Source organism: Labeo rohita, chromosome 23, assembly GCF_022985175.1.
Source record: "Labeo rohita strain BAU-BD-2019 chromosome 23, IGBB_LRoh.1.0, whole genome shotgun sequence".
Classification (NCBI taxonomy): Eukaryota; Metazoa; Chordata; class Actinopteri; order Cypriniformes; family Cyprinidae; genus Labeo; species Labeo rohita.
In genome coordinates this window covers 10,622,816-10,639,389 of record NC_066891.1, presented here as the reverse complement: position 1 = coordinate 10,639,389, position 16,574 = coordinate 10,622,816, and the positions used below count along the sequence as shown (strand labels likewise).

The 16,574-nt window shown below is 36.9% G+C and overlaps 1 protein-coding gene across 2 annotated transcripts in view; it reads right to left on the bottom strand.

Moving 5' to 3' along the window:
• Positions 1-11,642, bottom strand: part of hbs1l (HBS1-like translational GTPase) — a 30,856-nt gene extending 19,214 nt beyond the window's left edge. Inside the window, exons 1-5 of one of the 2 annotated variants that reach the window (XM_051095910.1) lie at positions 11,480-11,642; positions 10,878-10,943; positions 9,982-10,122; positions 8,456-8,665; positions 5,130-7,410 (exon numbers count right to left, since the gene is read on the bottom strand). In XM_051095910.1, coding sequence (XP_050951867.1) covers positions 6,125-7,410; positions 8,456-8,665; positions 9,982-10,122; positions 10,878-10,943; positions 11,480-11,522 — 1,746 coding nt within the window. In that variant the 5' untranslated portion in view covers positions 11,523-11,642 and the 3' untranslated portion in view covers positions 5,130-6,124. Of the gene's footprint in view, positions 1-5,129; positions 7,411-8,455; positions 8,666-9,981; positions 10,123-10,877; positions 10,944-11,479 lie in introns of those variants that run through there. The other variant, XM_051095909.1, reaches the window with a different exon arrangement.
• Between the last annotated feature and the right edge of the window lie 4,932 nt (positions 11,643-16,574).

Genomic DNA, 16,574 nt, shown 5'->3' with positions numbered 1-16,574 from the left:
TGAACCAAAGTATATTAATAGACTTTTCATTAAGACCCTAAAGAATCATATCAACTTGTGGAGAATGGGCATCTGATGACCCCTTTAAGAACTGCCAGTTTCTCCGGTAGTAGGCGGAACTAATGCGCAAACGGCCATCTCATTGGCTGGCGCTCACCTATTATCGCTCCTGTTTTGATTTCAGCAAATCAGTTCGAGTGCACGCAGACAACGAGATTGATATTCATGAACCCAGCAGCTCATTAATCCTTAGGGCGTTTTATATTGCTATTAGTAGTAGAATTTGTAGTAGTTTATTTATCTCTTTAGTATTATTTTTAGTTCCTTTTCCCTTTTTTATAGAAACAGTAAATTACAAACAATATCTTAAGCCTCACCACCAGTCCTAAGTTCAGTCAATATGACAAATATGCATTTATACATGGTTATCCTAAAGTTGTAATTACTAAAGTGTAATGCTAAATTATCATGATGTCATATTATAAAGCTTGACTGACTGATGCTGTGTATATTCAGATATTTAAAAAACTGTGCCATTAAGCTTTATATATCTGGTGAGTAAATTAAAAATGTTATTCTTTTCATTTAAATTTCATTCAACATATTTAATATTCCCTGGTAATTAGTTATTTTTATGATGATGTAACTCTATAACTCTTATAATGACGTTACTATTTATGAGAAGTAACTAGTAACTATAATTACTTTTTTAAAGTAACATGCCCAACACTGCCAGCCATTATTTTTATTTTATTTTGAAGGAGACGTAGACATGGTATAAAACACAAGCATTGACTAGAGTGGGAGTGATCAGCTCTGGTGGCTGTGTCAGAACCACGCACTGCAGATGTGTGCAGTGTAAATAAGGGGTTATTCAAGCATTAATGACAAGGAAAGCCCCTTATACTTGTGAGCGGCTACGTATGAGATGTTTCTTAGAGGTTACAGAACATTAAAGAATGATCATGTGACTTATGTATGCCAAGCAAACTGTAAATGTGGAAAAAAGTTTACATTGTAGTTTTGCAAAATATTCCTTTTTCAAATTGCCTGAAAAACCCCTCATGTGAGCGTAAAAAACTTCTATATGGGACATGTATGTATGGCAGTTTTTGCAAAATTAACGCAATTACAATTTGTGCAATTTGAAGGGTAATGGAAACGCAGCTACTGACAGTAATCAGGTGGTTTCTAGAAGTTTCTGAATCTGAGTACTTCAGTGTTGCTATTTTAAACTAAAGCTACTACAAATAACTTTTTTTATCAATTAAAATAAAGTAAAAAATTAGACGACATTTTTGAAGAAATGTTGACATGGCAAAGTTTAGGATAAAATACTGAAATTAATTACCAATTACCAATAAATAAATAAAATACTCCCCTCTGCCAAATATAATACAAAATGTATAATTTAGTATTATAAATAATTTTTAAATATATTCTAAATAAATTTTAGATCATTTTTTTTCTTGTATTTCCCAAAAGCAACTAGGGCCACAAGTCTTTGTTACCAACAGAGTTAAAAAGAATTTGCGACCATCATTTGCTAACAATGCTTTTGGGAAACACACCACTGAATGGGTATTCTATGTAGTCAAAAACGCTAAGAGGTTGCAAAGGCTTTCTGAAACATTTGGAATTGAATCGGTTTGCTACTTAAGGCTGGAAAACACTATGCAACTTTTAATATCGGAACAGATTTTAAAACACTAGGCATCATATACTTGCCAACTCTGTAATAGTCACAGAGGAAAAACTAACCATCATACATTAAACCAGGGGTGCCCAAACTCAGTGCTGGAAGGCCATCCAGCTAATCAAGGATTTACTAAGCATGCTAGAAACTTCCAAGCAGGTGTATTGACGCAAGCTGGAGCTTCAAGAATGAGTTTTGGCACCCCTACACTAAACGAACTGAGGTTCACACACTAAAAAGACTTTTAAGGTTTTTCCGATCACAACAACCTCACACAAAAAAGATGCAACATGTTGCTAGGAGATGCATGACAAATGAAAACAATGTGTTCTAAAATTGGCTCAACACATCAAGCATGTTTGATCTCATCTGACTGGATGGAATCATAGTCTGAAGCAAAAAAATCTTTAAAAAGTCCATAAAAAGACTGTGACCATTATACACTATGCAATTTTCTATAAAATCTGTCAACTCAAATCTGCAGACTTTCAGCAACTAGCATGACCGTCTTCAGACTGTAAATCAGTGGAAAATCGGGGCAAAAATCATGCAGTGTATTCTAGCTATTAGTTTCTTACTTGACCAAGTAAAAACCAGCCATGACTCCATGATACCCAGGGCTCTTCAATATAACTTTGGTCCGTACTACTTACATCTATGGGATATAAATGATATAAAATATGATATAAAATAATAAATAAAAACACATCACACTGACTATTCAGAAATATGAGGAACAAGCCACAAGATTTGCAGTATCATTCATCTTAGTAGAACAAAATGTTCAGAACTAACTGCATGACAAACTTTAATTTCTAGTGTTTAGGGTTTGTTCAAATCCTTAAGTCCAATAATGATTTTTAACTTGGCAAACACCACTAATAATTACTTTTAGCTAAATTAAATAGTTATATAGTTCACTGTAAATTAAGCCTCTGCAAGTCTTCACAGTCTAACTGGGTAAAATCATCTTTAGTTCTACTGACAAGATAAAGGGGAAAGCAAAGTATGAGAAAACAAGAAACAGTCTGACAGAGAAAGAGAAAACTAGCTACAAATGATCTTTAATGACAGTCTCAAATAGGGTCAATAACCTCTCGCGTTTTTGCTCTCTGACCAATCTATGTAGTGCTGCACATCTAGCAGCACAGGCACAATGACATATCACCATTTCTGCAAAAGCCACAAAGTGCAAAAGGGAGAAAACGTCAAAGAGCAGTAACAGGGCCAGCTGTAAACCAGTCACTCTTTCCTGTGTGGGTGGTAAAAAAGGCAGAGAAAACAGAGGGGGGAAAAAAAGGGATAGATGACTTGAGGTGGTCAGATGGCAGAGAGATAGAATTTACAAAACGGAGTGAAAGACAGCAAGTGCGAAAGGTGAGATGCACCATGCTTTTCAAACGCAGGCCTTCACCCACGCTTGGCTCGGCAAACAGAGAGTTAAAAAGAACACGTGAGAAACACAGCTGAAAAACTGTGTGCACTCAAAGCATCCTAACAGTGCAGCAGGATTTTTACATTTTCTGAAAACAAAGGACACTTGTCCATGCAAAACTCCAGTGCCACTGTAATGCTAGAGTTTTCCAGATGTTTGCCAGGAAGTTGCTACGAATATTCAAAGAGGTTGTAAGATTCCTGCTTACTGTTCCAAGTCAAAAAAGCCCATCAACAAGTTATTCTGGTCTCTAGGTATGGCACAGGTCCCTCCTTCAACTTAAGTCTAGGGGATTTTTGCCAGTTTAATTGTCCACCAAATGCAAAGTCCTACGTCTGATTTCTTGGAAATGTAAAAACACACCTTTCATCAAACTGCAAGATCTGAGGTACATTCATGTGTGCAGGACATGTTACACACCACATGATTTTCATCATTCACTCACCCTCATGTTGTTCCAAACATTTATGACACAAAATAAGATAATCTTTTGTCCATTAAATGAAATCATTGTATGGACAAAAACAAAAACAGTTCTTCAAAATGGCTTATTTTGTGTTCTGCAGTGGAATGGAAGTAAATGGCAGAATTTCAGAATTTTTAGAATCTTTAAGATTAGGAGTTTAAATCTTTAAATACAGCAGCACTAGTAATTTTACACTACCAGTCAAAAGATTAATAATGTCTCTTAAAGAAGTCTCTTCTGCTCAATCAGCCTGCATTTGTTTGATCCAAAGTACAGCAAAAACAGTACAATTTTAAAATATTTTACTATTTAACGTAACTGTTTTCTATTTGAATATACTTCAAAATGTAATTAACTCTTGCGATTTCGAAGCTGAATTTTTAGCATCATTGATTCAGTCACATGATCTTTCAGAAATCATTCTAATATTCTGATTCGCCGCTCAAAAACATTTATTATTATCAGGTTAGTAGATTTTTTTCAGGTTTCTTTGATGAACAAAAAGTTCAGAAGAACAGCATCCATCTGAAATATCTTTTGAAAATCTTTTCAAATGTCTTCATCACTTTTGAACAATTTAAGCATTCTTGCTAAATAAAAGTATTCATTTCTATAATTTCTTAAACAGCAAATCAGCATATTAGAATGATTTCTGAAGGATCATGTGACACAGAAGACTGCAGTAATGATGCTAAAAATTTAGCTTTGAAATCACAGGAGTAAAATACATTTTAAAATATACTCAAATAGAAAACAGTTATTTTAAAAAGTAAAAAAAAAAAAAATCAAAATTGTAGAGTTTCTGCTGTACTTTGGACCAAATAAATGCAGGCTGGTTGAGCAGAAAATACACAGAACAATATTACTGCTTTTGCTGTATTTTGGATCAAATGAATGCAGGCTTGGTGAGCAGATGAAACTTAAAAATCTTACTGTCCAAAAACTTTTGACTAATAGTGTACTGTGTGTGCATTTAAGTTCCATGAACATTTAAACCCAACTAGAACGGTCAGTGATTAAATGTTCCAAACTTGTTGTCTTTTAATTGATTCTTTTAGTTTATTTAGGCTTAAGTAAGTGTAATTCACCAACTATTCCAATGAACACCCTCTTTTCAAGTGATTATCAGGATTAAACTGGTTTTAGAGATCAGGTCAGTGTGCAATGAGGAAATAAAGTCTCTAATCATGCACGGGGTGTGTGTGTGTATGTGTGTTTTTTTTTAGACCATCTTCAGATCTGTGCATGTGTGTATCATCTCCCATGGTGGATGGTCTACCACAATGAAAGCAAAGCCTTTGTCAAATCTCTTCCAATATACTCTGGGCGTGTTAACACCTTTATGTGGCCACAAAGACTCTCTGTTTTATATGTACATACGCGCGCACACACGCAGTCAAGCAGACACACGTAAGTGATAAACACCACAAGCTAACACGCCCTTTAAGGTGAGCAAAAAACAAGCTCAGCCTCAACACACACTTCAAGTTCCCCTCCACCCCCACATATTCACACGCACGTCAACATCAATCTCAGAAATGAAACGGGAAAATCTTTATTTCAGAATATATACAAAATGCCAGGCCCATTGCCACAGCAACCACATATGTACATCAGTGCTTTAAAACAAATTAAAAAGGAAATAATCAAAATTCAATTAGAAAAAAAGATGAAAGTGTGTACTGAATGTTCATTATAATAACTAAAATGCACTTTTACAGTGCTCAGTGTCAAAACACATAATAGGAAAAACTCCAGGTGTCCCCCAAACCCAAATGTCTTCCCTCTTTCTGTGTTTGTGGTAAACCAGCACTGCGCCTCATTTCAAAAGGCAGCAAAACAGCTGTAGAGAGAATCTGTTGTTTTTTCATCCTTTATTTTTGCACTGTATTTGTTCCTACTGTGTTTTTTTTGCTATGTAAAGCGACTCTAGAATGTAAGCATAATTTGTCAAAATGTTTGTAAAACTACATAATCAAGTACAAAAATATACATTTAGCTTAATGAATCATTTTAAAAAGTCTGAAAATCCAAATGAAAAATTAAAAATATACTTCAAAAGTAATACTAAATTACTGAAGTTGTGATGTTTCAGACAAAAAAAATTAGTCCTTTTAGACTACTAATTACAGACCTTTTTTAACTTTCCAGTGTAATGGTTAGCTGTAAATAAATAAAAAAAATAGAAAAAATACAAAAGTATAAAGTATTATATGGGGAACAAGATAAAATAGCTGTCTCAGTGCTTTAAATAATTTCAGGGCTCAAACGTACAAACCATCTGAGTGTTGACGTCTTAAAGTTCACATTTTGCTAAAACTATGAACACTAATCTATTCAGTTCATTCTATATATACTATTAACCATTCAGTCAGACAATGTCTCGATTTAGGCTTTGAAATATGGCCAAAATTGTGGCTGTGGCGTTTTTTAAATGTATAAAATTAAATGAACCTGAGTTGCAAAACACCTAGAGGGTTCAAATTTCAGTTTGGTAGATGTTTAAAAGGTGTTTTTTAAAAAAAAGTCAGTCTCGAGTAAAAGCTTTCCTCTGATTCGCTTTGACTATATCATCTGGAGAGGGTGTGTTGAAAGAAAACGGGGTGATGTGATGAAGAGGCAGACACTGCACTCGTTCTTTCACTCTCTCCATTTGTCTGCTGTATAAGAAAGCGCTATGAATCGCTCTATTGCGCCGACTCTTCTCGTATCTCACAGGCACGCACATCGCCACCGCAAAATTCGATGGTTTAACACGCACACCTTTTTTCTGACTATCAGAGATGTGGGTAAAACCCGACAGGGTTGGTGAGCGACCGTCGGGAGACGTTTGGGACATGAGTGCACTAAGATCAACACTCTGATTTAAGCTTAGTGGGCGGGGCTTAGGCACAGCGGCTGCTGATTTGTTTGATGCTTGCTGATTAGACTTATTTTCACTCTTGCATGTTGGAAGTTGCAACCCAAGTGACGTTTGGTGTTGGGACAAGAGGTCGGACAGGGATGGTGCCTCTGAAAAGCCAGGAGGAGCATTTGCAGCAGATGCATGGATAGGCTTTTGAGGACATGCTGTATGTGAATTATGTGCATTTTGGAGTCCAGGCAAACTTTCACAGAGTTTAGGACTGTTGTCCTGATGCTCTTGGATAAGCTCAGCCAATGAAAGGCTTCCAGAGCTTTTTGCTTGTCCTGGTACTCCCAAAGGTGCACTACTTTGTAGGACAGAGCTCAAACTTCCCAATGAGACAGGAAGAGGGGCGGATGGCTTGGAATCCTGCAGTGCTAGTCTACTGAGAGAGCAGGTTAAAAGAGAAGAGGATGTCACACCCAGACCAGCTGGGACCGACGTGCCCAAAGAGAGACCAGAGGAGAGTCTCGCACCAGAGCCAACGGACAAACCGGAAATAGGTGGAACACTAGGACCCTGAGAGAGCACTGTAGAAAGTGGGGCAGCAGGACCAAGAAAAGAACCAAAAGGACTGGTAGAGAGGGGAACCGTGTTATCCAATGAGAAAGCAGTGGAGGGAATTAGAGGTGGAACATTTGTACACTTCTGTTCATGCTCAGCTATTAGTTGGGCCAGTGAACTTTGTCCTAAAGTGGACTGCCCACCATCGCCACCTAAATTCTGACTCGAAACCACTTTTAAATGGTCATTTCCCAAGCCAGGGGGAGGATTCAGAGCAGCAGGTATGGATTTGGTTGAGTCAGGGATGGCTAACAGATCACTGAGGTTGTAAGATTGGTCTTGTTTGCACGAACGTGCACTTGATAGAGTCTTAGTACTATTGTGTGAGCGAGGAAATAAGGCTCCTTACCTTACGAGGGCCAATTGAAGTCAGAGAGTGCAACCGAGAGGATGAGGAAGGCGATCAAATTTCATTGGTTAGCCGAGACCACAGAGAAAGCAAGAAAAAGGCAATACATTATACAATGTAAAATTAAGCACATCAACGATTAAAAGCTAAAAAAAACATCAGTTGAAGCACAGAGAAAAATTTGTGTTACATTTTTATTTTTTATAATTATAAGTTAAAGAAGAAAGTACTCTATAAATAAATATTTGTATTAGTCTTCTTAGTGATCTTTTTATTAGTATTTATGTGTGTATATATATATATATATATATATATAAAACAGTATAATAGTATTTATAAACATATAAATATCATATCATAACCAACACTGAACTTTAGTTACAGACAGTGTTGGGGAAAGTTATTTTTAAAAGCAATGCATTACAATATTGCGTTACTTCATTAAAACGATACTGTATTACTTAGTTAATTTTAGTGGAAAGTAATGCATTACATTACTTTTGGATTACTTTTTGTCACCTGAGCAGGGCCTGCTTATTTATTTTTATTAACAGAAAACCCAAAGTTATATTTTTGGCAACTGTAAAGGCCCTTATGTAAAAACACAAAATTTTATTTGAATATATTTGAAAAAGTAACTCAGGTATTTCATTGTAAATTGAAAAGTAATGCATTACTTTAATAGTTACTAGTAAAAAGGATTGATTATGTAAAAAAAAAAAATACAAAATTAATGCATTATTATTTATTTATAGCCTCCAAGATTTTAGGTTCTCCCCAGTTTTGGAAAAACCCTGGAATTTAGCACTTTCCCCTGAGACCTCATGCCCACTTTGTTGGGTGTTTTTTTATTTCCATCTGTGGTCTTGTTGGAGTGGTTTTCATTTTCATTTTAGATTGAAATACTTAATAGGACACATTTTTAAGTGGAAGTAACATTGATGTATTCTGGGTAACTAATGGCTATAAGGGTGTGTAGGGTTTTTTTTTTGGTGATGTGTATTGGTTTTGGGTGGAAGGGCGTGTGTGTGTGTGTGTACCTTTCTGTGGTGCAGCTGTGGTGATAGGCTCGGGATGTGGGTTAGTTCTGGCTGGAGGGGTGTGTGTATTGGTGTTCTCCTCAGTTAGGATAAAATCAAGAGCTCTGTGAGGGTCACAGTCATATTTCAGAGCTGCCTGAGTCAGTGTGGAGTCTGGAATTGAATCTCCAAGCACAGCTCTCATCTGATCCAAACAGGAATACAAGCGACCTGTTCACAAACAAACGAACAAACAGGAAAATAAGAACTGATAAAAACATACACAAAATATTCCCAATAGATTATCACGGTTTATTTGCTATAGTTTAGAAAATGGTAATAAAATATGATAAGAACTCAGAGTCTGTGTCAGAACAAATTCATCTTGATAATGTCAGATAACTTTGATAGAAAGGTATATAATGAATTAGGTTGAATAGCTGTCAGCTGTTAAATTTAAGTAAACAATTAGATAATACCAATTTAGGTCATGTCCAAACGATGCTTAATTTTGTTCAGTCTGTGGTGTAAAAAGGTGGAATTTGCAACTAAAGGAAAAACACTTCAGCAAAACATGGTCAGGTCAAAGTGTCTTCATAATTTTTGGTCCCACATTTTTACCAATTTTACTGGTAGTCCATTGTATGAAGAATTTTTTGGGTATAGTATGTCACAGTTTACTTTATAAAAACTACACTACCATTCAAAGGTTTTTGGGGTCAGTAAGATAAGACGCTGTTCTTTTAAACTTTTTATTCATCAAAAAAATTTCAAAAATGTACCACAACGGTTTTTAATAACATTGATAATAAGGAATGTTTCTTGAGCACCAAATCAGCATATTAGAATGATTTTTGAGGATTATGTGACATTGAAGACTGGAGTCATGTCTGCTGAAAATTAAGTTTTGCCATCACAGAAATTAAATTGTAACAATATTTAACTATTTTACTGTTTTACTGTACTTTTTATTAAAATAAATGCAGCCTTTGTGAGCATTAAAAGCCTTCTTTCAAAAATATTTTTAAAATTGTACCAACCATGGATGGCAGTGTACATATGCTTAAAAAAATCTGTTAGTTTTAGGGTTGTCTGAACAACTAGTTGATTAACCTGTCTTATGGAAGCTGGTTAAGTTGATTTAGTCTTACCAATCCATTGAGTTTAACAGGGAAACTGATAACTATTTTGCCTTTTTTCCACCAAAAACAAAATAAAACAGGGCATAAAAGAAGAACATAAATCTTACAGCAACAAAAAAGAGATTAACAAATTAAATAAAATAACAGGAACACAGTACACTGTACAAAATATTATCTTGATGGCTATAAACTTTACATAAACATCATTCTGAAAGTCTACAGTAGCCACAGACTTCTAGGCTGCCCTCTAAAATCCTCTTTGAGAAGTTACATCTGTATATTTAAGCCCTTTAAGGATTTACTATTAAAAGTATTAAAGCTAAAAAAAAAAAAAAAACCCTACACAGACTTACTAGCCAGCTAGCCAACTAAGTGACCATCTTAACCCATAAAGTCAGAGTGTACCTTGCTGTAGTGGGTCTAGTGTACTTGTGATGGTGGGAGAGGTTGGCATCTCTTCTTCCTCCTCCTCATATTCTGCCTCTTCCAGGGTCTCTACATGTCGAGCTTGCCTTGAGTCTTGACGCGAGTAGATAAACTGTGCGGCTACGAAAAACATGAATCCACAAACATCTCCTTAACAGACAAAACTTAACATCATTACTATACACAGTTATTTATTCAATATGTAAATGAATATGGGATTTTTGGGGGGTTTTTTAGACAAATTTTTTGATAAAAGGCACTGCAATGTGTCATACAAGCCAGTGAAATTCATAGGTTACTGGGTTCAAACCAAATCTTTTTATCAATGTAATCAAGCAAATATGGCCAAAATGAAGTGACCGTGGACCACAAAACCAGTCATAAGGGTCAGTTTTTTGACATTAAGATTTATACATCATCTGAAAGCTAAATAAATAAGCTTTCCATTGATGTATTGTTTGTTAGGACAATACTTGGCCGAGATACAACTATTTGAAAATCTAGAATCTGAAGTTGCAAAAAAAAAAAAGTTCTTAATGCATATTACTCATCAAAAATTAAGATATAGCTACAGTAAAAAATGTACAAATATTTTCATGGAACATAATCTTTACTTAATACCCAAAAGATTTTTAGCATAAAGGATCATTTTGACCCATAGAATGTATTGTTGGCTATTGCTACAAATATACCCGTGCTACTTACAACTGGTTCTGTGGTACAGGGTCATGCAGGTGATAATTAAATAAACAATCTTCAATCCAAAAATATATATTACATTAGGAATGTTTTAAAATTGGGGTTTATGACTGATCTAAATGACTGACATCCTCATAACACCGGATTTATACATTTATTTAATACTAAACACAAACCAGTGGCAGGAGATATGCAGTAGTCATCTTCCACCGACTGCCCGTACATGTCATCATCCTCAAAGTCTATGAACAAGAAAGAACGAGAGACAATTCTGTTATATTCCTAGTTAGTTAAAGCAACCCTGCTGCATCAACAAACGGAAAAGCATTGATGGGGCCAAAAAAGCTTTGCTTAGTCAGCCTCTCCACCTGAAGCAATGCAACAAGAGTTATAAACAAAACAGACTGTCAAAAGGCACAAATACAGGGTTAAAATAGAGTAAACGTATGAATACTGACAAGAAAAATAAGCCACATGTTAGTTTGACTTATATAAGCTAAAAAACTGATTTGTGCTCACCAAAATATAAAACGATACAAAAGCAAGATGTAATGTAAGTGTTGGCTGTGTTTACTACTACTAGATAATACTATTTAAGTTTAAAATCACAGAACTTGTTGTCAGGTTCCCAGTACAGCTGTTACCATCTGAAATAGTGACACGACAGCAGTCTGTCATAATCTGCAGCAGTGAACACTGCATAAATAAACCAGCTAACTAGCAATCATACAGGCCTCTTTACATACAAGCGGTTAAATATCATATTTCCTCAATATACCTTCGTCGTAGTTATAACCTCGGACATTCCTGTGACGGGACATTTTTAGTTCGACGGCGTTCTTTCACGTAAACAAAGTACGCGAGGCAAGAAATCAATTGTCAGTGTAAAGTTTAGGCATGCGACTCACTCCACCGCCGCCATGTTTACGGCCATCAGAAACAGGACAGACGCGCATGCGCAGTGAGAAAATACGCGGTCTGTAAAAGTAAATAGAAATGTGAAAGCTTCTAAAAGGAGATTCGAGATTAAAAACTAGGATTTAAGCGGATATTATAGTTAACATGGTAAATTTTGTACATTTTAATTTTGTGTATCAGAAAATATAGAGACAAAGTTAACTTTTTGTTCTACAGTGTGAATTATTTAGCCTTTATAAGTCAAGCATGAATTAAAACACTGACACGTGTGACATTGTGTAGCCTGTCAAAATAAATTTATGATGAGATGAATTTTGACAGTTGGGGAACCACTTACAATGGGTTTTCCAAATATAGGTAGGTACAATGTGTATATGTTTCACTTATTGTCATATTGTCATGTGCTTAATTGATCTTTTGACCTCCATACAGCTGCCCAAGAGGAGAAAAATCCCCTGTAAGGTTTATCTGTCCTTAGAACACAAGACTCAGCAGCTGCAAAACCTACTCCTGGAAATCACCTTCAATCTTCCTCCTCCTCTCTGCTGTATCAGATTTTTTAGGATCTTGATCTTTCAGTTTTAGTACTTTACAATGACCCTAAAACTGGTGAGGAAAATCAGCTCAGTTCCCTGTATGTATTGTCTAGTTCTGGCCAACAGTAAATTAATTTGATTACATCGAATGTCTTACAAGTCAGGAATACTTATAATGTATGAATTAGTTGTTCTGTACAGCAAGTACTGGTACAGAGACATAATGAGAGAGATTTAACCACAGTCACTAATCTCATACTGTTTGTCCTAAACAGGTTTCATTCACATCTGCATGACATTTAAAACTTTGAGTGCATGTCTAAATTTAGCTTAAAAACAAACTCAGCACTGCAGATATACAGATGCTTCATGCTTTCTTAGAGTGACCCAGATATATCAAGTCTACAGAGTGGGTTGCGTAGAGATGGGTGGGAGGGGTTCTTTCCATGTGCAAAAAAAGCAGCCCAATCTCAACTTTTTCGTGGGGTGGTGATTTCATATTAATTTGTACAATGTAATTTTTTATGGGAAAAAAGTAAGCATGGAGGTCCACCCCTAAATCTAATCGTTATACGAAAATGTAGGAATGAGATGTGTGAAGTCATATAAATTAGCTATAAATTCGGGAAAATGTAAACTAGATACGAACTGCCATGAGAGTTGTATAAAAATAAAAAATAAACATGAACCACCCCTAAACTTGACCATCAGTGGAGCATAAACAAATTGAAAGGAAAATATGAATGTGCACAAATTCATATGAATCAGCCACCAGTTTGCAAAAACATTAACTAGTTGTCAATTGTCATTTGGGTGCATTGTAAAAAAAGATTCAATGCATGACATATATGCATAGTTACTTTGTGTTTTCCTGCTATTGTTGACTGAATAAACTAGCAACTAGTAGAAAACAAAACAGGACATAAACATTTGATTGACCCATGATTCACCTCCGGTGTGGTGTGTGTGTAGTGGGGGATGTTTCATTCACTGCATCCTCCTAAAAAGTGTTACCCACAGGTTGTGTCGGTGGCTGGGTGCCATGGTGGAGGAAAGTAGGGGGACAGAAATAACATTTATCTTTTTATTTAGGCCTTAAACGCAGGTCAGTCTCACACATCATTAAGTCTGTAGTCTGTATGTGGTGTCTGTTTCCAGATTGACTCACATTTATTCTGAGGTCACAAACATGCTGCAATGGAAAACTGTGCACTTTAGCATCATCATGCAGATGCACTTACATTAAGTGATTCTCCTTGTGCATTTGATGTTTCTAGACATACCTCAGACATGCATTTGAGTGGGGGGCAAAAGGGTTAGAGAGAGTGATGAATCATCCAGTTAGTTGTTGCAATTAACTCAGAAACCTCATGATGTCATAGGACCTTACAAATGAGCAAGCAGCGATTACCGGGGCTTAAGTGCTTTAGAAATTTAAGCACATAAGGAAAAAAACATTATATATTATTTAGCAAACCTATAACCACCTAAATCAATTATTAAAAAAGCATTTTTGTCAAATCTAGGTGAAATATGATGTTTTTGTAACATTTATGACTGTTATAGTGCCAGCTGTGGTCCGATCTCCCTGAAACTTTGCATCCTTGTTTAGAATCACCTGTCGCATGTGCTCAGTGGGTTTTGTGAAATTTTGAGTTTTCATGGCTTTTAGGTATATGTGGACAGGCCCCTTCTGACAATTTTTTGAGATATGCAAATGTCCCCATAGACACTTGTGACACCTTTTATGTTGATAGGCCAAATGGTTGCCTAGTTATAGCCATTTTATGATTTTTTTCCCTCTTATAGAAGTGGCCAATCTATGTGATTTTTTTCCTTTGACCTCAGCTTGAGTTCTTACATAAGTGTGCCAAGTTTGGCAAAGATATTTCATTGTGTTAAGAAGTTACAGGGATTTTACTAAAAGTGGCCTGCCCCCTTCAAACGTTTTGCCGTCCCTTTGTCACGGGGAGTCAAAAGTTAAGTTGGATAATTATTGATATTCACTCTCTAGAGAATGTTTCTGCACTGGTTTGGTTCTGATCAGACGAAAAATCTAGGACTAGTTCGCAAAAGTAGGTTTTGCAAAATGCGAAATACCCGAAAATTTTGCTCACGATCGAATCGGTGTGCGTTTTGTCCGGCATGAGCCAAGGATTCCAACAACATAAGACATTTGAGCCTGCGCCGAAAGCCCCGTTCACACTACAAGCGACAGGCACCAACAAAGCTAGTGTGAACGCAGCATTAGTCGTAGGCTCGAATGTCTTATGTTGATGGAATCCTTGGTTCATTCCGGACAAAACGCACACCGGTTCGATTTCCGGGTATTTCGCATTTTGCAAAACCTACTTTTGCGAACTAGTCCTAGATTTTTTGTCCGATCAGAACCAAACCAGTGCAGAAATATTCTCTGGAGAGTGAATATCAAATATTTTTAAAAAGTTTAACTTTTGACTCCCCGTAACAAAGGGACGGCAAAACGTTCGAAGGGGGCAGGCCACTTTTAGAAAATCCCTGTAACTTCTTAACACAATGAAATATCTTTGCCAAACTTGGCACACTTATGTAAGAACTCAAGCTGATGCTGCGTTCACACTAGCAGCAACTTCAGTGGCTTGCGACGAGGTTGCTAGTGGGCGTTCTCACTACTGGTTGCTTTGACAGCGAATCAGGTTTCTTTCTGCTAAATACAAACATTTTGGAGGCAAAACACTAAATATAATATAAATATAAATTAAATCTGTACATACAAACAAAAACGAATGAGAAGCATAGCCTATATTTTTCCATTGCGTATGTTTATCTATGGCTGAGAGGAGAACGATCATGTGAGCTCTACCGTCTTCTTTCCTATTGGCTGTCGCTCCCGAAAGTCGCTCATCATTTGCATAAAGTTGAGGGATTTCGAACTTTGTCGCATCGCTGGACACGCCCCATTCGGTCGCCAACGTCGCTGTAGCTGTAGCTCTCCACTGAAATGAATGGGATCGTGTCGCTTTGTCGCTGCCTGTCGCTTGTAGTGTGAACGGGCTTGAACGGGGCTTTACGCCTGATGGGCGTGTCCAGAATGTTTGAATTTAGCGGCAAGAAACCTGATTTGCTGTCAAGGCAACCAGCAGTAAGAACGCCCACTAGCAACCTTGTCGCCAGGACAGAAGTCGCTGCTAGTGTGAACGCATTTTGATCGCTGTAGCGCCCCCGTCAGGCCGATTGTAGCCGGGCGAGCCTAGGTCACGTTGTAGGCGGTGTGAGTAACTTTACTACCATCCCTCCAAGTTTCCTCCGGTCTGCACGATCAGTTTTACGTGGAAATCGCTGGCTTGAACTCTTAATAATACTCAGTTTTTGGAATTTAGTTTTCTGAAAATTGAATGTAGTTTTAGATTCTCTGAACTTGATATTAGGTTATCTAAGGAATGCAATCCATACATTTTATGTGTGGCTATTACTGTATGCCACCACATCAAATAGTGACACATTTTAGTTTGGGATACGTTGTGTAATCTTGTCATAAATCGCCTGTTACCTCATAGGGAAGTAGACTATTAAAATAAAATGGCGCCTGTGTAAGTGTTTTCTCTTTTAATAAAGCACCCCCGCAATAACCCCTCCTTGTTCTGCAATGGAATGGATGGATGAGCGCACTCGGCAGGCGCGCAGACACAACAGGGGCGCGTTCACGAGCTACGAGCTCTGCTGAGCACGTGAGCGTCAGTGGTCAGAAACAATGGTTCGCGCTGACCGATATGATAAGCGACGGTCACAATATGTCAACCAAGTGAGCGCAATGAACAGACGACCTGTAAAACAAAATATACAGACCACAGCCCTCAAGAGTGTGTGACAGAGTGAGTTTGCTGGTTACCTCCTCGATGATTATGCAATTACGCAGACTATCACATGGCAACAGGTTGGACATGTCGGAGAACTTAAACAAGCTGCGCTACTTTTCCATCCAGACAAATAACCTGACCGTGACTTTCAGTAACAAAATGTGCCATATGTATTGTGTAACCTGACACAAATGAAATTATTTACAACCCAGAGGTGGTACATTTCTGGAAAAGGAAAAGCGAAACTGTTCTAAGCCGAGGAAGGCGAGAGAAGTGGAAAAAATCTGTTTCATTCAAAGGAAACAACAGAACATCGCATTTCGAACGAATAAAACATCATTATGTTTTCTGAGTAACTGGCTTTCCAGAACACCTGCATCATAGGATACTTTAAAAAGTACCGCAATCGAATGATGTGATGGTTCTGAAACTATTCATACTAAAATACTCTGTCATTACTAAAATACATTACCAAAATATTCTCTCAGTGTTTTCTCACTAATATTACTGAATCCACATTTCGAAACATACGGAGACGGTCCCATTCTGAACCGAATCTTATGAGTCGGTTCGTTTTAGTGAA